This window comes from Dermochelys coriacea, chromosome 4, assembly GCF_009764565.3.
Source record: "Dermochelys coriacea isolate rDerCor1 chromosome 4, rDerCor1.pri.v4, whole genome shotgun sequence".
In the NCBI taxonomy this organism is placed as follows: Eukaryota; Metazoa; Chordata; order Testudines; family Dermochelyidae; genus Dermochelys; species Dermochelys coriacea.
The window spans coordinates 62,734,979-62,760,567 of record NC_050071.1 but is presented as its reverse complement, the minus strand read 5'-3'; the positions used below and the strand labels follow the sequence as shown (position 1 = coordinate 62,760,567).

General features: G+C 39.4%; 1 protein-coding gene across 6 annotated transcripts; it reads left to right on the top strand.

The window, feature by feature from the left end:
* MAP9 (microtubule associated protein 9) lies at positions 1-25,020 on the top strand. 6 transcript variants are annotated; one of them, XM_038398048.2, is made up of 15 exons: positions 1-150; positions 406-571; positions 2,263-2,347; positions 4,762-5,001; positions 7,043-7,278; positions 8,997-9,108; positions 12,239-12,498; positions 13,440-13,498; positions 15,290-15,455; positions 16,912-17,001; positions 18,299-18,466; positions 18,938-19,083; positions 19,626-19,758; positions 20,057-20,137; positions 24,298-25,020. In XM_038398048.2, exons 1-15 carry the CDS (start codon positions 44-46, stop codon positions 24,418-24,420), a joined length of 2,172 nt encoding a protein of 723 aa, XP_038253976.1. In that variant the 5' UTR covers positions 1-43; the 3' UTR covers positions 24,421-25,020. The 6 variants fall into 6 exon arrangements, with proteins under 6 accessions (XP_038253976.1, XP_038253974.1, XP_043369365.1 ...); XM_038398046.2 differs by having other exon boundaries at positions 4,693-5,001; XM_043513430.1 differs by having other exon boundaries at positions 4,618-5,001; positions 20,063-20,137.
* Positions 25,021-25,589: the final 569 nt, after the last annotated feature.

Here is a 25,589-nt window from a genome sequence, read left to right as displayed (position 1 = left end):
GCCGCGCGGGCCGGCAGGGGCTCAGTTTCCGCCCCTCTGATCAATGCAGCTGCGACGGCGACGGCCGGAGCGGAGCGGCCGCTGCGCAGCGCCTGGAGCGAGCCTCCCTGGGACGGGCCCGCGCGGGCACGGGACAGGCAGCCACGGGAGGTGGGACCCGTCTGTGCAGGGCCCGGCTCGTGGGGCCGGGGGGCGCCGTCCGGCCCCGGCCCCGGGTTCAGTGGGTCAGAGCTCGGGTGCGCCCTGCAGCGCAGACCTGCCCGGGGCGGGGGGAATCCGCCGCACGCCGGCGCCTCCTGCAGCGCCCCGGGCCAGCCCGAGCGGAGCTGGCCAGATGCATTCCCTTTAGGGGCAGGCAGATCCTTGCTTCCATCACTTTGTCTGATCCATTGTTTAAACCCGCAGGAGAGATTTGAGTTCACTGCAGCCCAGTGCTGAGGACTTGAAAACACGAAGAACCTGCATAAGAGTCATTTCTCCAGACCTTTTCCCCACCATGTCTGATGAAGATATTGGCACCACTTTAGCGTATACTAAGAGCCCCAAGGTCTCCAGGAGAACCACTTTTCAGGTAAACTATTTTACCCCACATTATCTGATTAAAAAATCAGCCAACTCTAGGCTAGCTAAACTGGCAAACCCTCCTAGTGCAGGTACAGCTTATCCTAGTAAAAACATGCTTTTGTCAGGATAATCTGTACCCTTTTGGCAAGTGAAATAAAAGCGCTCCTAGTGCAGGTACATGTACAGTGGAGTTTTTGCCAATGTAGAAATGTCACCAAAATCACACCCCTAAACGGCATTGCTACACTGGCTAAAGTTTCTATTGTAGACCTGGCCTTTGTGTTACTAAGGTGGCTGTCAACTCTGTTGTCAATATGCAAGAAAAGCAAAAACTTAAATGCATACACTTTCCTTTCTTAAAAGTAGAATTGACATTCTCATTTAGTTTCTGTGTGCTTCTTTAGAAAAATCATACTGAGGTTTTCTTGATCTCCTAAATGCACACAATAATTGTTACAATAATACACAATAATAATTGTTCTAGTTTAAAGTAAAACATATAGTTTAAACCAATAAAAACAAGGAACTTCAGACTATAAATCCTGGGTGGGTAACTTTTGCATGCAGCCAGTTTGATACAGTAGCTTTGGTATTGGTCATGAAAAGATTTTAGCATATGCTTATCTTCTAAGTCAATGGGATTTGTTGTATGCTTGAAGATAAGCACATGCATAAATCTTTGCACGATCAAGGTTTAAGTTTTGAAGATTGCAGGTGATGTTTATAGAAGATGCCTCCTGTCTAGTAACAAACTACACAGCAGGTGACTGAGGAAAAGAAAAACTTTATCTTGAAGATTTTTTGTGGTGCTTCTAAGATATCCTGTTAGGTATATTATTATTTCTTTAATTAATTAATTAATTCATAGTTCCTCATTTACCCATCATCAGATCCTTGATTTTTGGTGGTAAATGATGTAGGTATTTTCTAGCTAGATTCTATAGGACCTGAAAAGATCTGTGTGGCCTCTTTGTGAAAGCACATTAATGAAGATTATATGCACTTTACTGGAGGGTATAACTGCTTCCAGGTTGCTAGTGGCTGATAATTTTTGAGCAAGAAAACACTCTCTGCTATTGACTAGCTTAGGAGGGGAGCTGCCTAATATGCTTGCTTTTGTGGATCCCATTCTTAAATGCTTCTCTCTCCCCATTCATTGTATAGGGAGCCTAGGTACCTAACTCAGGCTTTGTGGTTTCCAGTGCTCTCCAAGGCACCTAAAAGTAAGGCCTTGTGACAGCAGTGTAGCTCCTAAGTCCCTTTGGATCTGGGCTGAAGTGACATACCCAATGTCACACAGCAGGCACTATCAGAAATAGGCCATGTCTTCTGACTCCCAGTCAAGCAATTTGTTAACTAGGCAAGTATTTTCCAAGCCCCTGGGGAAGAGGGAGCACAAAGTTCTAATGGGTTGGGGATTTTACTCAAAAGATATATAAACTAAGATGCATAGACTTTTATCAGTATGTGGCGGGGGGGGGGGATCCAATTGGTGGTGTTCTCCTGAAAAGTGCATCAGCTTTCAAAATTTTGGGAAACACTATACTACACCAGTTCACTCACCCACTCCCCCTCGCCCCCAAAGTTTCATATCTGTTACTGTCCCAAAACACTTTTTGGTAGTGGGAAGAATGAGAGTTGAACTTGAAGTAATGGATCTTAACTTTTATTCAAAAGGAATCTATTCAAATATTTCAGGATGAGCTACAAGAAGCAATTTCTGCTCGTGCAGCAAGACAGCAAACTGCTGAATACTCAGATGACTTTGACAGTGATGAGGATGGTATGTTAAATAGCAGCCGTTTTGTTTGTGTTCTCCCCCTCCCACCCTTCACTGATAGATCACTAAAGATCCTTTGGAGCCAATATGGTTTAATGTACTAAGATTCCACATTACGACTGCTCCTAAATTATGTACCCTGTCCTGCTCAATAAAGTTAGGACCAGAATTCCTATTGACGTCACTAGGTGCAAGATTGGGCCTTTGTTTTTCCTCAGTCCAGGGTCTATATAATTTTAAAGGATTTTTTTACTTTCTTTATGCAGACAAAGCCCTAATGAATCAGTTGCCTCCCTATCTCTTTAAAGGAAGTTTGGCCTTTTAAATGTCATAAATTACATTACGTTACTCCAACGAGAGACTGCTGAATTGGAATTAATTTGCAAACTGGATACAATTAACTTAGGCTTGAATAGAGACTGGGAATGGATGAGTCATTACACAAAGTAAAACTATTTCCCCATGGTATTTCTCCCTCCCACCCCACCCCCCACTGTTCCTCTGATATTCTTGTTAACTGCTGGAATTAGCCTACCTTGCTTGTCACCATGAAAGGTTTTCCTCCTTTCCCCCCCCTGCTGCTGGTGATGGCTTATCTTAAGTGATCACTCTCCTTACAGTGTGTATGATAAACCCATTGTTTCATGTTCTCTGTGTGTGTGTATATAAATCTCTCCTCTGTTTTTTCCACCAAATGCATCCAATGAAGTGAGCTGTAGCTCACGAAAGCTTATGCTCTAATAAATTTGTTAGTCTCTAAGGTGCCACAAGTACTCCTTTTCTTTTTGCGAATACAGACTAACACGGCTGCTACTCTGAAATCTGTGTTCTTTAGTGGGCCTTTTTTTTTTCTTTTTTTTTAACCTGAAACAACTCCGAGCAAATAGTAATAATAGGGACAAGGTTCTATAAAACAGCTTTCTTAATCAAAACTATACTTTGGGGCAGGGCCTGCCTTGGGAAAATGGCGCTCTGGACAAACTTGTATTTTAGTTCTCCCGGCCCCCATGGGCATGGTGATCTCCCATTGCCCCTGGCCCCCACGAGTGCTCCCCATTGACATGGTTACATGGGTTCCCAGACTCCCCACCACCCTCTGCACCTCTAACCCCTGCACTGTGCACCCTTTACCGCTAACCCCTGCACTGCTCTCCTGTGCCCCTAAGCTCTGCACTCCCCTCCTAGACCCACGTGGCGAAACTGAGCTGGATGCGTGGAGCAACTGGCATTGCTGCTTGCTCCCTCAAGTACTGCTGCTCTGTGTACTCCTAGAGGGTTGTGAAGTGGGGAGCAAGGAGCGATGTCAGGGCTCCATGCATCCAGCTCACTTTCCCCACCTGGGCTGAGTAAGGACAGGGCAGGAGAACAGAAGCTCCTGATGCTCGCTTCACAGCACAGCCCAGGTGGGGAAAGTGACCTGTATGCACGGAGTGCTTGGTATTGCTCCTCGCTCCCCCCATCACAGCCCCTTAGGAGGACGCAGAGGAACATTGAGAGGGAAAGCAGTATCTGTGCATCACCACTCCCTTTTCCCCCGACCAGATTCCTACGCCAGGAGGAAGCAGGGAAAAATCGGGGTGCGTTTCCCCCACACAGCCACGCAACGCTCTCCTGCCAGCCAGGAGCAGTTTCTAACTTTATGCCAGCAGTGCACAGCTCTGCGCTGGTGCAGAGGTGCCCCCCTGGACCATGGCACCTCTTAGCAGTTGCCGAGGTGGTCCACCCCTAAGGCTGGTCTTGCTTCGGGGTGTTGTACAGAACAGGGCAAGGACCGTGTATTATTTGTGAAGTTTACACAACCAGTGAGTGTAACAGTAGAAGGGCATGAGGTATCATAAAGGTTCTATTAATAAGATCCTAAGGTTGCTCATTTTATAGTATGTGTCCATCTTTATGATTCTGCTTGAAATATGTTGGGTTTTTTTTAACTTAACTCATTTCTTGTAGTTGTGGAGAAGTGGGTTTTTAGAAGGAACTTAAATCTGGTGAGTGGTAGGAATTAACTAATGAAGACTGGGAGGACATTCTATGCATAGGGTTTAGAATTGAAAAAGGCAGGAGAACAGGAGTGGAAAGAGGAAGCAAAGTAAATTAACTCCTATTATGTTGTCCCCGATTCCACTGATCTTAAAGTCAGAGATGTTGGCCAGAGCAGAGCTGTACAAAGAATTTTATATGAGGTATAAAATATGAGATTGCTGTATTCCTTGTATATATGAAATACAATTCTAATATAGAAGTTGATGAAAATACATTGTTTTGGGGTATTCTAGAAGAACTTCCTGAAAATAATTCAGCTGTTGAAAACACAAATAAGAAATCAGTTGCCTTTGATATTACCCTCTCAGATGATGAGACTACTCAGAAAAGGGCCCTTTTCAAAAGTGAAATTGCTGATGACTTGACTTCACTATTAGATGAAGAGAAACATCAACAGATGACAATTTTGAATAGCCAAAACTTGGCTGGTGACAGAGAAGATGAAACAGAATGGTCATTCATTGAAAAATCAACTAGTCATGGTAATGAAGGTGACCGCTGTAATGAATCACTTATGGCTGTACTGCAGAATGAAAGGGAAGAAATTACTCAACATGAATTTGAAAACAAACCAGTACCAAAGCTAAGGGAGCACAGAATCAAAAATATATCATCAGGTAAAAAGAAGGCACTTGAATATTGTTGCTGCTATTTGTATATTCGTATTATAATATTTTTAAATTAATCTAATGTTGGAAATGAAAATGTTAGAATTATTTAGACTTCAGTATAGAGTGTGGTTTCAATATCTTTAATATTGAAAGAGGATCACAGTTTTTAACTAATTTTTTAAGTTCTCCTTTTAATATTCTGCAACTGTCTGCCACAAGTAACTAGATAAACAAACAAATTATAGGCAAATAGAGGATTGCTGAAATCACATGATAGACTATGTCAGAAAGAGAGAATAGAGAGTAGTATATGGTAAGCTACGCTCTGGGACTTTACACTGTAGCAGGGACTTGTTACTGCGTGGCAAGCTTGTGCACTGTTGATTCAGACCTTGGTTTGCCATGCAGTAACTTGTCACTTAGCAATGATATTTTATCTTGAGATAAATACATGGCCCATTTACTATTAATGATGGGAAAACACAAACTGCAGTGAGTGGTGCATGATGAACAATAGCAAATGCTTTGTAATTCCCCACTTCCATACACACGGTGGCAGCAAAGCTTCAGGTACTTTAATCTGAAAATCTTTCTTACTTTGGACGGACAAAAGTTCAGACGTCCTTTATCTAAATACACAGCAAGTACACAGACACCTGCTTCTCTTCTCCAACAAGCAACTAATTTTAAATTATCTCATGTTAAACAATTTGATCTAATCTCTGGTCAGTGACTTCCTTTAATGAGGGATAAGATTGGCCTCTTTCTTTGATATTCTAATGGCTTATTGAGAACAAATTCACTTTATTTGCAAGTCCTTCCTCCAACTAAGAGTTGAATTAGTGTTTTAAGCAGTGTGGATGGCCTTGATGAGCCCTGTGCACTGGGATGAATTTCACCCTTGTTTGAACTTTATGAAATGATATTTTAGAAAATGGCACTAAGCACTCACATTGTACTGTTACTTTCTAATGCTCATACACCAATACTTCCATGGCTAGCTTTGGGTTTGGAAGTTCATTTTGGATGTGGGTTAGAATGCAGAGGAGCACACCAAGCAACACATTTCACTGTTCCCTCTCTTCTGAATAAATCTAGTCCTTGTGAAACATGTCAGGCAGGATAGCTGTACTGCCACTGGCTGCCTGGGGATAGCTGTGGATTGGGGAAAATGAGTTTTTGCTTGAAAAGGGGCACTAATTTAGCACCGCTTTCAAGGCTCTGCAACTTGTCTGGGAAAATGCTGACTGTACTGGCTGTTCCTAGGTTCCTCCACCCCATTCCTGGCAGCGCACTTTATTTCTTTGTGACTGCTGAGCCCTTAACTTTTTATAAAAGGGACAGAGATTTATGCATACAAGGGGGCAAATATCCTAGTAGTCACCTGGTCCCTTCCACCAACCTTCTCACTGCATTTATTTTTTCCCCACAAATTTGATTTATTCTGCCCTGGGCAGAGGAAAGCACATGGGTTTATGTAATGAGTTCAGTGGACCTATTAAAAAAAAAAAAAAGAGTAGGATCACTATGGAAAGTCTTCCCACAGCAGTGCTACATTAGACACATGCTGTTTTTTCTGCCTTTACAGTCTATTAGGTTTGTCTTCCTGGCCTCAGATAAACACCCAAGTATAATACTCAAAGTGTATATCTAAATATATAGAATATAAAGAATTTGATCTTTACTATACAGAGAACAAAGTAACTTGAAAGATGAACTTCTGACCTGTGTCTCTTTACATTACATTCAGAGCTTCAAAACTTTGGTTAAAATTTCTGAAGATAAAATTTTTAACTCTCTCTCTCTCATACTTGGCTGCATTTGTTCAGGTTTGATTGTTTTCATCTTCATTGTAGTAAGAGCCTCAGGACACTTCATTTTTTTAAATAATATATCATGGTCATTGACCTGCTGTGACTGCTGCTTATTTACAGAAGAAAGGGATTCATCCAAAAACGTTAGTCAATCCTAAATTGACAAAATAATATTCCAAACTGAATAAAGTATCTTTAGTGGATGATGCTGAAATAACAATATTTATTGTCAGCTGAGAATGTCAGCATTTCTGCACTGGATGATCGTTCTAAACCATCACCTCAACCAAGAAGTGTGTTAAGAAAGAGCAGCCATGTAGAAGACAAAGATGTTGTCAGGGCAGAAGATAAGGCTGCTTCTTCTAGTTACAGATTACCTTCATTTTCTGCACCATCCTCCCTAACTAGGCTGAGTGCCAGAATAACAACATCTGAGAAAAGGGCACTTGCTGAAAGCCCTAGTCCTGAGGTAAGAGCATTAGTGTAGTATTATATATGTGCACAGTTATCTATTTTTTTTCCCTTCTGTGTATGTTTTGCCTATTCTACACTGGAATAACATCATCCAAACACTCTTTTTATTCATCTGTGATTGTGATAACATTTTTCATAACACAAAAAAAGGGGGATAAGAGGGTGAAAGAGGTACATTTAATCAAGTTTTCAAAGAGCATTGCTCCTTGGATTGAAAAAGTGGAGCTTCTATGGGAAATAGTCTCCTACATCTGCAGCTTTGAGCATTCTGTTGCCTTGCTGTATCTCTTTATTGATATACAAGTTCTCAACTATAGGTCATTAACTCTGGGAGATATGTAGTATTGGCAGAATTTGATCTTTATTTTTTTATAATTTCAATGGGTAGTATCAGTGTTTATTTTAAAGCATTTTTTCCTTATTTTTTATTGATTTAGTTTTTCATAGTTGTGCAAAATTATGGGTTTTAAGCCTTTTTTTGTATTTAACTATTTAAATTTTCAATATTGAAGGAAATTATGGATGGAGTCAGGATGGTGGTGGGTCAAACAGTATTTATTTGATGACAGTAGACATTAAGGTTCAGAAAGTTAAAGCTTTATAACCATTACAACGTAAATTGTAAACATATGTCTAAATGTACAAAACAAATAACAAGCAGTATTTTTTTTACTTATCTGTACATTTTTATTATTATTGACAGAAATATTTTAGTGAATTTGTGTGTGCACAGCGAAATTGACATTTATCAGTAAAAATCTAATCCTTCCAAGCCTAGAAGTATGTTGTTATAAAAAAGTTCTATCCCTTTTCATACACATTTTCTTCATCAATGTAACATGACTAATAAGTTGTATGTAAAAATTTCTTTATGCTGTGAACAGAGACTTAAAGATGACTGGAGTTGTTTTGTTTTCTCTAAATTGGTGGATGATGGTGTGGAAAGAAGGTCATGGGGGACAGGATCCTCCCTCCATAAGATAGAAAAATACTCTAGGCAATATACCTAGTTAGTATGTCAATATGCAGAACCTCCATAAGATAGAAAAATACTCTAGGCAATATACCTAGTTAGTATGTCAATATGCAGAACCTTTCTACAAAGGAAGGGTAGTTGCCTATGTTGAGTTTCAAACTGACTAGCATATATGCTACTTATCAGCAGTATATAATAGTTCAGAAGAACAGCGGCAGATTGAACCCTACTCCTTGTTGCCATATCCTGCCATGGAGAAAGTGCCTAACTGTGTGCCTGCAGGATTCTTACGGCAGAAGGTACAGCTGACAGTATCTTTGCTCTTATTTGCCCATGTCTACTGCCCCACGTTTGGCACTAAGGGGGTGTGACTAGCAATGCGCACCAAAGTCCTGAGCTGTATCTCCCCTGTGCGGATGCTGCAGGTGCGAACTAAAAGGTTCCTAGTTTGCGTTAACATCACTTCTTTTAACACCCCTATAATCTAAACTGTGGGGCAGTATAAACAAGCCATCTGCTTCATTACTACGGGCAGGATTTGACCTTAATCTGTGGTGAGTTTACACCCTTTTTAAAATCTGTTTACATCTCCTTTAATTTAAACCATAGCCATATTTTTCTTAAGGAACTCTAAATAAATATTGCATAGAAAACTATGTTTTAGAAGCAAGTTAACTGGTTTTGATTTGGTGTGAATTGTTCATGTTGTTGCTTATGCTGTCACTTTCTGCTTTAAGGGTCCATTGTTAACAAGCTCTTCACCACCATTCCCTATTCATTTTCATTCAGCTGATGAAACTTCTGGAGACTCGAATTTGTTAATGTGTGGAGAAGGCTCTCCTTCAAAAGGTAGAAATCAATATACTTTATATAGAACCATTATACTTGAATATGTGCAATCAGTGAAATAATAGAATTGCTTTGTATAAGCAACTTTTAAGGGTCTGATACTAGTGTCCATGATGTCAATATAGTCTGTTTCCATTGATAGAGGTGGATCCAACCACTAAGTTTACTTTAGAAATCTGAGACTAGCTACACCAATATGCATCAGCTGTGTATTATTGGTGTCAGTTTGTTGCAGAGGAGTAATCAATAAGGTTACATCTACACTATACACCACTTTTGGTGGCCTATAGTATACATACCCATGTACCCCCCCTAATATAAATAGTAGTGTAGCCAGTGGGGCATGACGTAGGCAAGTAAAGACTTACCTAAAGGATGTGGGTAGGTATGTGAAAACATAACCTACACATTTTCTACTTGCCCAAGCCGAGCCTTCCTAGCTACACTGCTATTTTTAGCAGCGTAGAGTCCTGTTGCCTTCCTGCTTTGGAGCCTTTCCCTTCCACGGAAAGACTCCCCTCAGTGGGGGGAAGGTTCTGTCAGTGGGGACGCATCAGCGGTTACCAGCTGACTCCCTCTTGCCAGAGCCTTTCACTGACATGTGTAACTACACACCTCAGTGTGGACACAGCCTACTTTTCCCCAGGGTATGTAGCTACATGTACACTTCACACTGCTGAAAGTGGTGTGTAGTATTGACATAACCTAAAGTGGCTTCTGGAAGTTTATTATAGTTACATTAACAAATTGAAATCATAACTGATGATGTTTTCAGGTTCTTTGTTAGAAACAGTTCTGAATAGCATCACAAAGCATGATACATAAGAATCAGATAAACATTCTTTTTAGGGAGACAGGCTAAAGTTTGAGAAATGCAGAAACATCCTTTGCTCATATTCTGTGTACTTAACACTGTCTAAACATCTTTGAGACTTGCTTAAACCACTGCTCCTGAATTTCCCTCTCCATTCCAACCTAGTCACTTTCTTCAATTAATAATCTCCATCTGCCTGCATCTCCCTTATCTTCCTTTATCCCTTCCAGGCACAAATCAACTGAGTAGACAAACTGTTGGTCACCATTTTATGTATAATGGGAGGATGGTCTTGTGGAAATTACAATGCCTGTGTTCTGTTCCTGGCTGTGTGAACTTGCTCAAGTTACTTATCCTCTCTGTATTGTGTTTAACTATTGCTTAAATGGGGATGATAAATATTACTTTGTTTCTGCATTGTACAAGACACAAACATACTGAGAATCCATGCCCCAAAGAGTTTACGATATGTAAGACTGACACAGATAGATAAAATGCACAGGCAGACTCATAGAAGAAATTAATAGTGTTTAAATGGGGCCCCGCTATGCTATAGAATATGTATAAAGGGTAGTAGTCCTTGCCCTGAATAGTTTACAATGTAGACAAGATAGACAAACGGTGGGAAAAAGTATATAACATATAAACAGAGGGATGACTGGTAAGTGTCATGTAATATCTATATTTAATTTGTACTCTTGGGTTGAAGAATACATTTGATGTGCGTTAATGCTTGTGGGCATTATGGATGAAGCAAGTCTTTTGGACAGCTTTGAACATGTAGAGGATAGTGATCCCCGTTGTTCTTGATTAGAGAGGTTTTCCATGCATGGAAGGAAGAGATGAGGTAGTGAAGATGAGGACATCTGTGGAGCAAAGGAAGAAGGAAAATACGAAAGACGAACAATACTGAGATGTAGTCTGGGGCAGATTTGTTCAGGGCATTGAAAGAGAAAATGAGAAAATGTAAACTTGATACTGTAGTCTGTAGATGGGGGAACAAGTGGAATGGTTCTAAGAGGGAGTACTATAGTCTGATCTGGCAAGGAAGATATCACAATTATAATGGTTGTCTTATAGCATTTTTCAACTGGAGATCTCAAAGCACTGTGGGAAGATAGTACTGTAATCTGTATCTTCCAAATTGAGGCACAGAAGTAAAGTGATTTTTCCAAAGTCACACAGTAAATCAGTGGTATAGCTAGCAATGCAACCCAGGTTTCCAAACTTGCAGTCCGGTGCCTTGTCCACTAACTCCATAGGACAATGGCAAGTGTTGCAGTTTAATTAATTTTTGTAAAGTCCTCTAATACCTGTAATTGGAAAGTGATATGCAAATAAAATATGCAAACTTTACTTATCCACAGGAGACAGAAACTTGTTTATATAGTAATGCAGAAATTGTGCACAATTAGAGCTCTCATTAGTAGGCTGGACTTTCCAGTGACTTAGCTTTCACACCTTCAAATTAGAACATGTCCAAATGTCACCCTGTAGAAGCCTCATAGGATAGAGAGATCTCCAATTCTTTGTCTTTAGATTACTCTCTCCAAATTGTAGGCCTAGCCTACCTTCCATAGCTGCAGTGATCTCCTAGCTAATTCCCTGTCACTTCCTCCTTTCAGAATTCCACCAAAAATGTGCACAGAAATGCAACTAGAGAGTTACTATGGCTCCTCTTGATTTTTGTCTTTATGTTGTTTTACAGGTATAGAAATCCTATATTTATCACAGTGTAAATTACATTAGGAATACCCGTTTAAAGCCTTTTTAAAATTAATGATAATTACTAATTATTCCAGTTAGGCATATGTTTTTGCTACTTAACAAAAATTTCTTGTTTCAAAGCGGAAAATGTTTATATGAGTCAGAAATAGCATACAAAGTGTTTTCTGCCATTGTTTTGCAAAAACCTCTGTAATACTTCAGTGAATGCCAGAATAGCTCTTGATGTGATCCAGATGTTTCTTGCTGTTACTTCATATGTTAGAAACTTGTCTAGATATGATCAGGTGACTAATAGTTTACAGTTTTGCTGAGCTGTTTTATCTCAAAACTGCTGCCGCTTGCCTTAAAATAAAAAATACATTTATTGCAGCAGTAATATTAACTTGTAATATGATTTTTATGTATACTTTTGTAAGTCATTAAAGTATACAGAAGATAATATGTCTTGTATCAAGCTTAATAAGCTTTTTCATACATGAATATTTTAGGTACTGTATAGAAATACCTGAATTAATGAACCACACTTTTTCTTAAAAATTACATCTCTTGGTGTCTCATTTCCCGTATTGGTTTTTTGACTTGCTTTAGGGCAGAATCAAACAGAAGATGATGACTGCAGGGATTTGAAACTGGAAAATAATGGCAGAAAATCCCCATCTGTGATAGAACTAATGATGACTACAGTATATGAGAAAACTAAGAAACTACAGAAATCAGCTGATGACGAGCTTGAAGAAAATTTGCAAACATTGGAAGAGAAATTCATTGCTGATGGCATAAAGGAAATGTCACTGATTGATAAATCTGAAGACATGGCGGAAGTGAGCACTTCAGAGGACTCAGACAAGGTATCTTTTAAACATATAATTTGTATCATAATTTACAAAAACTTTTCATTGAAGCTTCCAAGAAGTTATCATATGAAACTTGTTGGTTCCATCTTGTATATGTACAGATATTATTTTATAATAGAAACAACATTAGAAGCCACCCATTACTGCCTGGTTTCTGGTGTTGATTCTGTTATAAAATAGCATCAATTTTGAGAAGATGAGGGGAACATACATTCAATGAATATTTTACAAACAAATAAAAGGTATCAAACTTTATACTTGCTGGCCTTATTTAAATCCATGTATAGAATTTAAAATAAACTAAGTCAGAGCTTTAGGAGGTATAAACTGGCTCAGATCAGTTTAGGTGAATACACCAGCGGAGGGTCTAACTTACTATGTTTTAAGTGCTGTTCACACCAGTGATTTGTGTAATTCATATGGTAATTGTTAGCTATAGTACAAGGGAAAAAGAGGAATATACTTATATTTAGATTGTAAGCTTTTTAGGGCTGGGACTATCTTTTTGTTCTGTCTGAGCCCAGCACGCTGGTGTCCTGGTCCATAACTAGGACTGTTCAGCGCTTTGGTAATACAAATAATGAATAATAACTGTATACAATCTACTTTCTCTTTCTATATTGAGACACTTTTAAAATGGAATCCTGACTAAATAGTGATCTTTCTGTGTAAAGACTTATAATGGAGATTATGGTATATTTTATTTTGGTCTTTATTTATAAGATCATGCTGGACTTCATCTAGTTTACGTTTTGTTGATTATAATAAGCAAAAAGAATGGCAGAAAATACTTGTTCACCGTCTTTGCATTCATATTTTGCATTCCTGTATTTTATAAAGCCTCTGATACAGCATTTGCGGCTATATGCTGCAGAACAGGTTTTGTTGTTTGACAGTAGGTGTAATATTTTTATTTTTCCTTTTCCATTTGTTAGAAAGAATTTGAATATAAGGAAACACTTTCAGAAAAAGTGAGACCTTCTTCATCAAGCAGGTAAGTAAACTATACTGATATGTCAATGTTTACAATCTGATCCCATCTGATGTGATTTCTGCAGAAAGGTAAGATACACATGATCGACACACACTGGCCACTCATTCATGCCCATCATCACCCTGTCGCCAACATTTGGCATTCTGTGAAAGGGTGCTGGAGGAGGGGAGGTGCAGCTTTTTTGCAGGGTGACAACCCTTCACATCTCCACTGGCAGATCAGACCCACCAAGGGCCTTTATCAAAATCTTCATCTGTTTGTGCCATGGGACCCACAAATGACTCTAGCCCACAGTTTTACTCCTGGGGGAAATTCTGCGCCACTGCATATGTGTAGAATTTATGTCCCCCACAGATTTCTTTGCTTCCGTGCAGAAAAATGACTTTCTGATAGGGAAGCCACAAGAGCAGTCACATGACCCTCCGCAGCAGTATATTTTGGGTGCCCAGGGCAGCTGGCAGAGAAGTAAATCACTGTGGGGCAGGGGGCAGGACTAGGGAAGACCTGGCTGGTGGCTCCTACCCTGTGCTGGGCTCAGCTGCTAATCCCGGCTAGGCTGGGGAGGACAGGACTTCCTCTTCCCCTACACAGCATCCGGAGCCCCCAGATTTCTCCCCCAGCAGCAGGAATCTCTGCAAACTCTTCAACCCCTCTGCTTCCTGCACTCTTCACTCCTCAGCTGCAGGGAGAGGGATCCCTGTACAGGGAGCTGCTCCCCCCATCCACCCAACCCCCATACATCCAGACCCCCTCATATCCAGTTCCTCTCACCGAGCCTCCTGCACCCCTGCACTCAGAATACCCCTGATGAGCCCCGCTCCCCCTGCACCTGGACCGCCTCGATGAGCCACCTGTATCCCCATCCCACCAAGCCCCGACCAGCTGCACCTGGATCCCCACTCCACTGAGCCCCCCATACCCCTCCTACCCCCGCTGAGACCCAACCACTTCACCTGGATACCTGTGCAGATTCCCATTACCATTGCACCCAGAACACCCCGAACAAGCCCCTGTGCATCCAGATTCCCCCCACCCACCCCTGATCCCCCACTGAGCCACCCACACCCAGATTGCCCCACACAGAACCCTCTCAACCCACACCTGGATCCCCTCCACACTTGAATCCTGCCTTGCTGAGCCTGCCTGCCCACACCTGGTGCACCTGGCATGGAGGAACAGAGCCCTGGGGTGTTTCTGGGGCAGGTCTGGTCCTTGCGCTCTGTCAGGGTTAGGTGCAGCCTCTCCACTGAGTCCATGTTCCAGTGGGGAGCTGCACAGTGATCTCCCACGTCTGTGCAGCCAGTGGCCTGTGCTCCCCAAAGCTATGCTGGAGCCTCCACAATTATTTGATAAATAAAATTTGCAGAATTTTAAAATATTGTATGCCAAATTTGTAGTTTTTGGTGCAGAATGCCCTCAGGAGTAACAGTTTGTACCTGTCTCAACATGTTCTTGTTAGGCTAAAGCATATAGGGCTTTTAATACTTTTGAACTGAAATTATTGTGTTTGTGGAGTTCACATTCTCTATTGGGTTGACTAGCAGAATTTTTGTAGGCCCTGCAGGTTCTTTTAGTAGTGATAAAATCCACGTAAAAACAGAAATGGACAATTCAGGCTGTCTCTTCCTCTCCTCCTCCTCCTCCCCCCCCCCAAAAAAAAGATATAAGCTTGTGAAAACAGGATTATAAGTAATATCTGGATGTAATTGCAATGAGAAGGCACTCTACCTGGCATCCACTATAAGAAACTCAAAGCTTATTATGATATATTTATGAATTGATGCTTCACAGGTCTCTGTCTTCTGCATACTTGAAGAAAGCTGGGAAAACCATCCCTCCATCTACAACTACATCTTCTCAATACTTGGGAACATTAAAGGTCTTAGACAATAAACACTTGCAAAAATATAGTGCTGAGCTTGACAAAGCAGATAGTTTACGAGCAGCTGTTTATCAGGTAAATTTTGGCATATCCAAAGTCTGCATGAAAAGATCCAATAAGAATAAAAGCCTGTTAATTATATTCAATATCTGTATGTACCTTTCTTAAATCAAATACTTTTTTTTTTTATTTTTAAAAAATTATGCTTCACTACAAAGCACATGAGCCAAGAAGGGTAGATTCAGATGAGAAAGAAACATACTTATCTATATGTTACTGTTGTGGCAAAATGTTTTCAAACACAATAGATGATCTCCATTATTGTATTTGTTGTTTTTTATTTTTAATGTGTATCCTTTAGGTTCTTTTCTCTGTATTTTCTGTTCCAAAGCTACGTTTCATGGGAAAGGTAAAAGAACTTGATGTCAGATCTTAAATTTTTCCCTGGAGCAGCATAATCTATCTGAATTCTGCCCTCTGTAGTAAAAATTAGCATAAATCTCAACTGTGGTTATATCTGTTTATTGATCATAAATTGTTTCCGCATAAGGAAAATCATATTCACTTAACTAAACAGTTTAATGGTTCTAAATATCATGCTGTCTCAAGTACTAGTGCATTGACTCATAGCCACTTTTTTAAAGTCAAATAGTCTTCATTAAGATATTTTAGCTTCTCAGTACAACATATTAAACACATGAACAAATGTACAAAATTTGACCCTGATCCTGAAAACACTCACGTACTTCTAAAACTTTGTGGGTGTATATTGCTTTTGAAGTCAGTGGGGTGAGGACTTTTCAATGTAGGTATTTCTGAATTAAACATATAAATAGGTTAGAGGTTTTTTGCTAAATTTTGTGGTCTTATAGATCCTAAATGGCTAAAATGTATTCTGTACTTTAAAAAAAAAATTATCCACGGGAAACATAAAATAGTGGTTGTAAATATTTTGTATTAAAAAGTTCAGTAGCTGTAGCTCATTCTTGTACATGTGTACATGGGGATGCTTCCTTCGCTCCCCAACAACTATTTTTCTAAGGCCCTATTGAAGATTTTGAGAAGTAGCGTTGTTACTTGTATTGCTCTGCTCTCCCTTCCCTCCACTCCCCAAGATTGTAACACTGGAGGTAAACCAACCATGATACTCCTCCTTCTTTCCTTCCCTTCCATGCTCACATTCTCTTTCTTTTATTTCCATACTGAAATCTTTTGTTAAAATAAAGTTATTAATTTCTTAGGTTTTATTCTTAAAAGTTGAAACTTTTGATCCAAATGTTTTTGTGCTGCAGATCCTCAGAATGTGGTTTAAATGACACCTCACTCATCCAGATGGGCTTATTGCTATAGAAGTAGTTTGCATACCTAAGATGATGATGATGATTGTTATATATGAAAACAGAAATACTGTCAGTATTGCCTATGGTCATTACATCAGATGTTGCTTTATCAATAATACTCAGTTACTTTGGTACAAGATCTAGTTACTGCTTAAAACTCTTCAGCTACAGCTTTTTCCTTAATCTTCTAGGATTGGTTGGAAAAGAAAAGAGTCTTTCTACTAGAACTGCAGAGAATAAAAAGGAACAAAGCAGAACATTTAAAGAATGCAAATGAAAAGGTTTGTTTAAATTTAAATATTTGATTAAATGGGAGCTGGCCAACTGCCACTCTATAAAGTAATGTCATTACAATATTTGTTGTGGTGTATTTAAAAAAGGAAAGAAACACAGAAATGAAATAGTGGAAACTGTTATTATCCCCTTCATTGGGGCCACTTTGCAACCACTCTGCCTTCAACAAGCATCTCTAAATCCATCATAGTGAGGCACAAGAAGATTGCTCCAGTTTATGTGGAATGGAGATGATGTAATAGCTCTTATATGTCCTAATCCTTGTGGCTGCCATAGGGAATATGGCTAGGGAAAAGTGGAGTGTAGCTGGTGCTTCCCTGCACCCTTAGAATCTTTGGATGCCATATAAATTAAAGCTACCTTTGCAGCTCCCTTCTTGTTTCACTTTGTGCATCTTGACTACAACTAGCAGTCTGGATCCATCTTTGTATTTTTATTATGATGATTATGGGATAGTCTGTATTTCAGCAATGAAATTTAAAGAAGTCATGTATTTGAAGATTTTCATGCTCTTGTCTTGGCTCTTCTATATTCAGCTGTACATAATCACAGAATCATAGAATATCAGGGTTGGAAGGGACCTCAAGAGGTCATCTAGTCCAACCCCTTGCTCAAAGCAGGACCAATCCCCAACTAAATCATCCCAGCCAGGGCTTCGTCAAGCCTGACCTTGAAAACCTCTAAGGAAGGAGATTCCACCACCTCCCTAGGTAATCCATGCTAGTGCTTCACCACCCTCCTAGTGAAAAAGTTTTTCCTAACGTCCAACCTAACCCCCCCTGCAACTTGAGACTATTACTCCTTGTTCTGTCATCTGGTACCACTGAGAACAGTCTAGATCCATCCTCTTTGGAACCTCCCTTCAGGTAGTTGAAAGCAGCTACCAACTCCCCCCTCATTCTTCTCTTCTGCAGACTAAACAATCCCAATTCCTCAGTCTCTCCTCATAAGTAATCTACATTTAAAGCAACATGTATGCAATTATATTATATTCATCTTTCTTCATAAATTCTCTTAATTTTTTCTATTTAAGAACTAATGTTTTTTACACACAGTCTTCAGAAGTGAGTCATAGTAGTTTCTGGTTTCAGAGTAGAAAACAGCCTCATACTGTAGATCAAAAAAATTGGTCATGCTCAAGCGGTAGTTCAAATCACAACTGAACCATTGATTTTAGAATATTTTCTGCAAGTCAATTTTCTTTCATTTATTTCTTTGGCTAATGCTACATTTGAGAGAGTAGAAAATGCAGTGTTTTCTGAAGTATAAACTTTTCTTATGTAGAAAGAAGCTACTAAGAAAGAAGAAGCAATTGCATCTTTTGAAGCCTGGAAGGCAATGAAAGAAAGAGAAGCAAAAAAGAAACTAGCTGAAAAAAAGAAGCTTGAGGAATTGAAGAAACGGAAAGCAGCAGAACAGAATGAAGAGAAAAAAGAAGAAGCTCAAAAGGCAGTGAGAAATCTATACGGACACTTAACTCAAGAGAGTCCTTAGTAAAAATGTAGTTGTTAACAACAAAAGAGGGACCCAAACCATACCCGTAGAACTGAATACCCCAATCTTTGGGAGAATTCATGTCTAGATTGTCATCTTTGTAGCAGGGGCTAATCTCTCATCCTATGCACATACACACATTTTTTCTATTGATGTTTAGGTTTTTTTTTAATGTGAAATACTTTGTTCCATATACGTAAAGTAGTTAATCAATGGAGGAACGTGTTGGCAGCAGAGAGGCTTTTCTAATGAGCTGGGAGTAGTAAATTCTTCTTGCTCCTAGTAGCAGTATCCTTTGCTGAGCTACAACCCTGTGAATGCACAATCCAAAGGGGGATGGGTAGGAAAGAAAAAATATCTGTAATGTAAGGGAAGTTTTGGAACAAAGATGTTATGCAACTTTGCTAATGGACTTGAGGTCTTCTTTAGGCATTTGAAAAATGGAAAGAAAAGAAAGCAGAGTATTTAAGAGAGCAAAGTAGAAAGGAAAAACTAGCTGAAAGAATCAAGAAGAAGAAAGAAGAGGAAGCTATTGCAGAAAAGAAACGAGACAGCATGTCTGCCGTTGATAAATGGTACTGCTACAGAGGATTTAGTTACATAACTGTGTACGGACTAGCACTTATGTCTTCTCATTTTGCAGGGAATATTTGGCCTGAGGGCCTGAACCTGCAAGGGAGTGAGGATTCTCAATTCTCCTGGAAATCACTGGGAGGGAAGGGTGCTAAGCACCTCAGAGGGTCAGGCCTGTTGTTCCCAAATATGAGTGTGGTAGCTTTATTTTCGTTCCCATTTGTCCACCTTATAAAACTTGCCATACAGCTTCTATTCAATCTGCTGAATTGAAAGTCTCTTCTCAAGAAAGGCCAATGATTTGAAAATGCTGCAAATCAAAAGTGAGGTATATTGGGTAGCATGGAACCTTGTACTACCAATCTCATGCTTAATTAGTAACCCAGAATTAAAAAAGCAAGCATTACAACTACATGTTATCAAATTTGTCAGTAGACATAAATGTCAATTCCTGGCAGTGTTCATGATGTTTGGTTAACCAATCACATTTGCAGCATTTTTTTTAATTCAGTGAATAGTATGTTATATTTCTCTCCATATTTAGGAATGAGAAAAAGGAAGAATTTGTAAAACAAAAGAAGACAGAAAAAATCCAAGAGAAAAGACGGCAAGAAATAGAACAATTTGAGAGGGAAGAAAAAGATAAAAGGGCTATGGAGGAATATGAAAGATGGCTGGTAAACATATTTTTCACACTTTTACATTTATCCTTGTGTTTTTTAACAAATAATGCATGTGAATAACTTTTGAATTATAATCTTCAATGGTTTTCATCATGTTATGAAAATGGCCAGGTAATGGCAGTAGTATATACCTTTTCATGCAGTTCCTCTAAGGGTTATTCTAGCAAATCACTTAAAAGTGCAGTGTATACAGCATCTGGCATACATGGGATATATTCTCTCTACCTGTATGCCATTGAGTTCTTTGCATTTTACAGTCAGTGAAAGTACAGTCTTCTCTTCTCCCATTCAGTGTCAGGAAGAGCCACCTCTGAAGGGCCTACTCAGCACAGCACAGAACCAGCAAAGGCTAGAAGCAGCACCAGCTGCAAAAGTGAGTGCATTTACATTCAAGAAAACAGTTTTAAATATGGGGAGTTGTATAAATCAAAATAAATAAGAACGGTTACATTGAGGATTGAGATTACCTCCATTTGATAGGAAGGGGTGACATCTGATGTGCTATTGTGGGAAGAAGTCATTAGGAGCCTTTCCAGTCCCACAAAAACCAATAAGTCAAGATTTCTTTACCACCGTTCAGGGGAACCCTAGGAGACAGTCAACTAATGCACAGGAACATATATTGTGCTTTCAAAGGGTATGATTTTAGGAGAATGTCTAGCTTCTTCTGCCCCATCCCTACCAGCACTTGTGGTGATGCTGTCGGCAGCACACTGAAGCATCAATCCTGCAAACAGTCCCACTAAAGCGAAGTATCTACTTACATGCTTAAAGCTGGGTATGTGCAAAAGTGTTTGCAGGATCAGGGCCTAACTGGCATGCTTGTTGCTGCTCCTCTGAACAGGAGCAGATTGTACCCACATCTCATCTCCTCTGTCCGTTTTCTAAAATCGTGCCCTTGGCTGTGGCTCAAGTCTCTGTATTTTGGAGGTCACATCAGCCAATGTTTCTGTTCATCCTTGCTCTGCTGGCCAGAGGAGTATTAGGCTTATATAAAAACAATGAGAATGTAAAACTCACTTTTTATAAATTTAGGGAAAGAACAATTGTGTGACTCAAGTCAATTTATCTAACTAGGAGGATTTTTGTATGTACCTAGATTATTGGTGTCAGTAGTTCTAAGAAGATAAATAAGTAAAAGTGTTCTATTAAAAGACAAGTAACTTAATGAAAATCTGTTAATTCTTCCCATAGCAATCAGTAGGGAAAACTAGTTTTGAGAATTAATTAAATCTTTCAGCTCATGGAGCAAATGGCAGCCTTTATGGATAGCAAAAATAGGAATTTAAAAATCCTCCCTAAATACTTCTAAAACATAAAAATACAATAGAACGGGGAATTCTGTTGTTACTGAAGTGTCATACTGTGGCATAGAGTTCACTGATTATCTCAAGGGATGCTTATCTCAAGGGAAGGGCATGGACAGGACTTTTTCCATCTTGAAATTTAAAACCCAAGAAATGGAGACACTGAGTTTTTGTTATTAACGCTTCCAAAACTCTTAACATGAAAAAGATAACTTTAAGTTTCCCCTACAGTTAGTTCAGTAATTAAAATTCTGTTTTTGTGATATTATTTACCTCTTAGCTACTCAATTTAACAGCAATACTGGTTCGATTTCCATTTTGTGATACCATGGAGTCATATAAATACCTAAAATAGATGAACAGATGCATGTAGGCACATTTATAATGTTTGCCAGCATATATACTGACACCACACTTGGTTCTAGCTGGTGAGTAGTGAGATTTCAAGTAAGCACTCTTTCAAAACTACAGATCTTGGAGATTTGTATAGTATAGCAAGTTTATGTACCCTCTAAGAAGCTTGGCCCTTATTCTGAGGGTTAGCACTGCTCAACACCCAGTTTTTAACAGTATTCATCTCATGATGCACCTTGTACATTTATACACTCTAGGAGTTGTGGTAAGTTGAATTAGATGGGTTTTACAGATTTGTTATTTTTCTATGTTGGAAATTACTCAGATGATTTTACAGATATATGTTGTTAAGGCTTATTTTGAAAGATTTTATATATTGGAAATCTAGCTCAGTGGTGTAGTAGTGCTCAGCAGTGTTGAAACATGGGCTTTACTACTGTTCCTTTTATCTTTCTCTCTAATGCTTCATTAACTGTGTAAAATAAAATCGTTATGTTGCAGCCACACTGCCATGGGGTATGGTCTTGTCAGATGTTGTAAATGAAGAAAAGTTGCACTGACTCATTAGGTCTGTTGAAGCAAGTGTGCAAAACAGCAGTGTGAACATTGAGCCTCAGGCAGCAGCTCAGGTTCTCAAGTCCAGTCAGCACTGGGCTTGGGTTGCTAGGGCAAGTCTCCTCTGGACACAGTATCCCTGCTGCTATATTTAGCATGCTAATTCGAGCCCTGCTAGCACGCACGTCTGTCTGCCAGGCTGGGAGGCTCACTCGCAGCTGCAGTGTAAACATACCCCAACACAGGATCTCTGAAACAAACATTAATGTATGACAGACTGCTGCTGCTATTTTGTTTCTTACTGTATCTTTCATAATTCTGATTATGCTTCCCTCAACACCTGTGTGCACACAACCTTCTTATTTATTATTTGGAGAGGAGGAAGGTTTTTGGTAAATTATTTCTCATGGGGTTGTGAGTAGTGGTGAGGACTAATTGTACAAAAGCCTGTGTTGGAGGGGTGGGAGAGATGATAGCAGAAGGGCTCTGGTGGCAGGACTTGCTTATCAAATGTTATCTTTAAAAACCAGCAAAACCAAAACAAGAACACTCAAACTATTTAAAAAAAAAAAACTTCATTCATGCAAATTAAGGTTAGGAACTGAAATCTGAAGAAATCAAGAAATTCTTAATTAAGCTGCCCAGACCAGCTTTAATGCTCATTCGGGAGTATATGCTGTGAAATTGGGTTTTTCCTTAAACAAGCATACTATGCAGCATGTAGTCAGTAATACAGTGTTACATATAGCAAGGTGCAATTCCTTAGTAAGATATTATTTAAGTACTGGCTACCAGTGATACAATAAATGCTATTTTTTTAATCATTACATATCAAAAACCAGTCCTAAAATTTATTTCTGTACTCAATACAGATTCCAGAGTGACTGCAATTAAGTTAATTCCGAAATACATCCTCAGTATGTGTGAATTTATTCCAAACAGTGTGCACTAATCATATATTTATTCCTTTTTAGAGTATGTATCCGTTCTAAACTCAAATGCAGCTCAGTATTTCAACAAGAATATAAAATTTTGCCTTGATAATACAAACTCTTTCCTCCGCAAACCACTACAGTGTTCCCTTAGAAAATCCTAAAGAAGTAACTTGCAGCTTGGCTGAAGGTCAAAAAGCGCAGGCTTTGTCAGTCAAATGAAGGTTTGCGTTGGAGTGGGGAGAAGAGAGCAACGGCAGCTTGTAGAGGCAAAAGTTAAGTCAACTAGTCTGGAATCTCAAAGCTTATATTATCATTTGGGCCCAAGATATTCCTCGCATCTCTCCATTGATTTCGGTGGAACAATTAGATGTGAATTTGGCCAAACCAGACTGCCCATCCCTAATTCAAAAAGCATTTTAGAAGGAGTCAGAGTTTGGGAATTCATTGACTGCCCATTTTGAAATTTCTGTTGAAAACCAAGGTTTTCTGCAGAATGAATTATAAATATTTTACAAAGGAGCAAACTAAAAATTTCACGTAATGTGAAAATATTTTTGCAAACATTCTGCTCAATATCATTGTTCTAATTTCCCAGCGCTATGTCTAAAACTATAAAAAAGTCATTAGAACCTTATGACACTGTTAGCATGACATTAAAACGACAGAGATTTGTTATAGCTAAACTGTTTAAAAACCTGTTTTATTACAGCATAGATAGTGCCGGAGTAATTTAGAAAGCACTGAAAGGTATAGACATCAAATGCCATCCTTTTTTATTGAAAACAATATTTAATATTGGAATTCAAGCGTCCTATAATTTGAGTCATTAGGATGTGAATAGTCAATTAAAGATGAATACAGAAATTAGCTTGCTATACCTTGTATGTCATGCTCTGTGTTTGGGTAGTGCACAGCATAGCTTATCTCCAACCATCCACCTAAACCTTGGAGAAATATAAGTCTGTAGCATGGATGTTGCACTGCTCATGCTGTGTAGCTGTATTTCTATAAGGGATGCTAGGATGAGCTTCCAAGCACAACTCCCCATTATTATTATTATAGAGATAATTAACATTATCTCTATATCTTCTCTATAATACAATGCCAGGCTTGTCACTCGGACTTTGTGTCACTATGAAGTGTAGCTGGTCTGAGTCAGGGTGAAGAGAGCACTTTTTGTTTAAAATATCTCCAGGTTCAATCATCGCTGGGATTTGTAGTCAGTTTCGATCAAGTTCTCAGCCATTTTCATCTTTTTTTACATTTTATGAATTGCACCAATGAAACATCATGGACTTTCAACTAATATCTTTTGTAAAATAGTAATTATTTAATTTTCCTTTGACACAGTACTTCTCTGACACAACCTCCTCTAATTTCAGGAAAAGAAAGAGAGGAAAGACCAGATTGAGAAAAAACAAAAGAAGCTCCAGGTTATCCTTGAGGATGAAATCCGTCCTGCATGGAGCCCGCCTGGCAAAGCTGTGTCCTCAAGGAACTACTGAGATGTCCATTACCCTTTGTGAGGAAAGTTCATGTCCAAAGTTCTGACACTGTCTAATCATCAATATTTCACAACAATTGACTTTAAAGTGAATTGATACTGGCTCTTGCATCCTTTCTTTTCTAGGGTGATTATTTTTAGACTTCTCAGTTGGAACAACTGGGTGTATGTGCTAAATAGCTCAATTGTTCTTTTCTATTACATTTCACCAAAACTTAACTTAACTTGTGTGATTTTTTTTTTTTTTTTGCAATTAATTTCTTGGTTAAACTTTGTCATTTGGCCCCTTTTGGTAAAAATTCATGTTCGGGACACACAGGGCCAGACTCTAACACACTTTCCTCATATGAGTTGCGCTTTACCCCATAAATGGTGCCATTGAAGTCAGTGGGCCTGCCTGTGGATTCAGCCTGAGTAAGGATGTCAGAATCTGGCCCAAAATGAGTGGTCAAGCAAGTGCTAGATATGTTCCCATACAAAGTGCAGGGTGAAAAAGTAGAAAATATTTTAAACCATCATTCAAGCATAGCTTCAGCTTTATTTATAAACCGGTAAACAATCCCTGAAGATTGGCAGGGGGAATAAATAAGCAAAAGGAAGTTTAAAAAAACAATCAATCTTGAGGCTTTTACCGTATGATGAGACTTGCAAAGTGCAGTTGTGCAGAATGTAAGGATAACTTAGGTTTCGCAACAGCACAAATATCTTGCGCTTTTTCAGTTCGAGTTTAAAGGACTAATAATGCTAGCTCCAGAAAAGGATCATTCAGAATTGTCCAGAATGTATTTAACCAAAGTAAACTTTGTCTGTGTTGAATCAATGGTGCTAGGTCTATTCTATGAAGAGAGCCAAAGTATATTTTTATGATCCATGGGCCTAGCCTATAATAATAGAGCTATATGCAGCGGGGGAAGTAACTTAAAGGACTTAACAGTACTCCGAAGTCCTGAGTGGGGGTGTGTGGCCTCGACCAGAAGAGGTGGGGCCTTTAAATACCGCTGGGGTAGTGGTGGCAGGGCTCTGGCGGTGCTTTAAAGAGCCCGGGACTCCGGCCGCTGCGGGGAGCCCCAGGTCCTTTAAATCACTAGCCTGGGGAAGCTGGTCCGGTCCGGCACAGCGTACTGGTACGCCGGACCGGACCGGCTTACTTTCACCTCTGGCTATATGCTA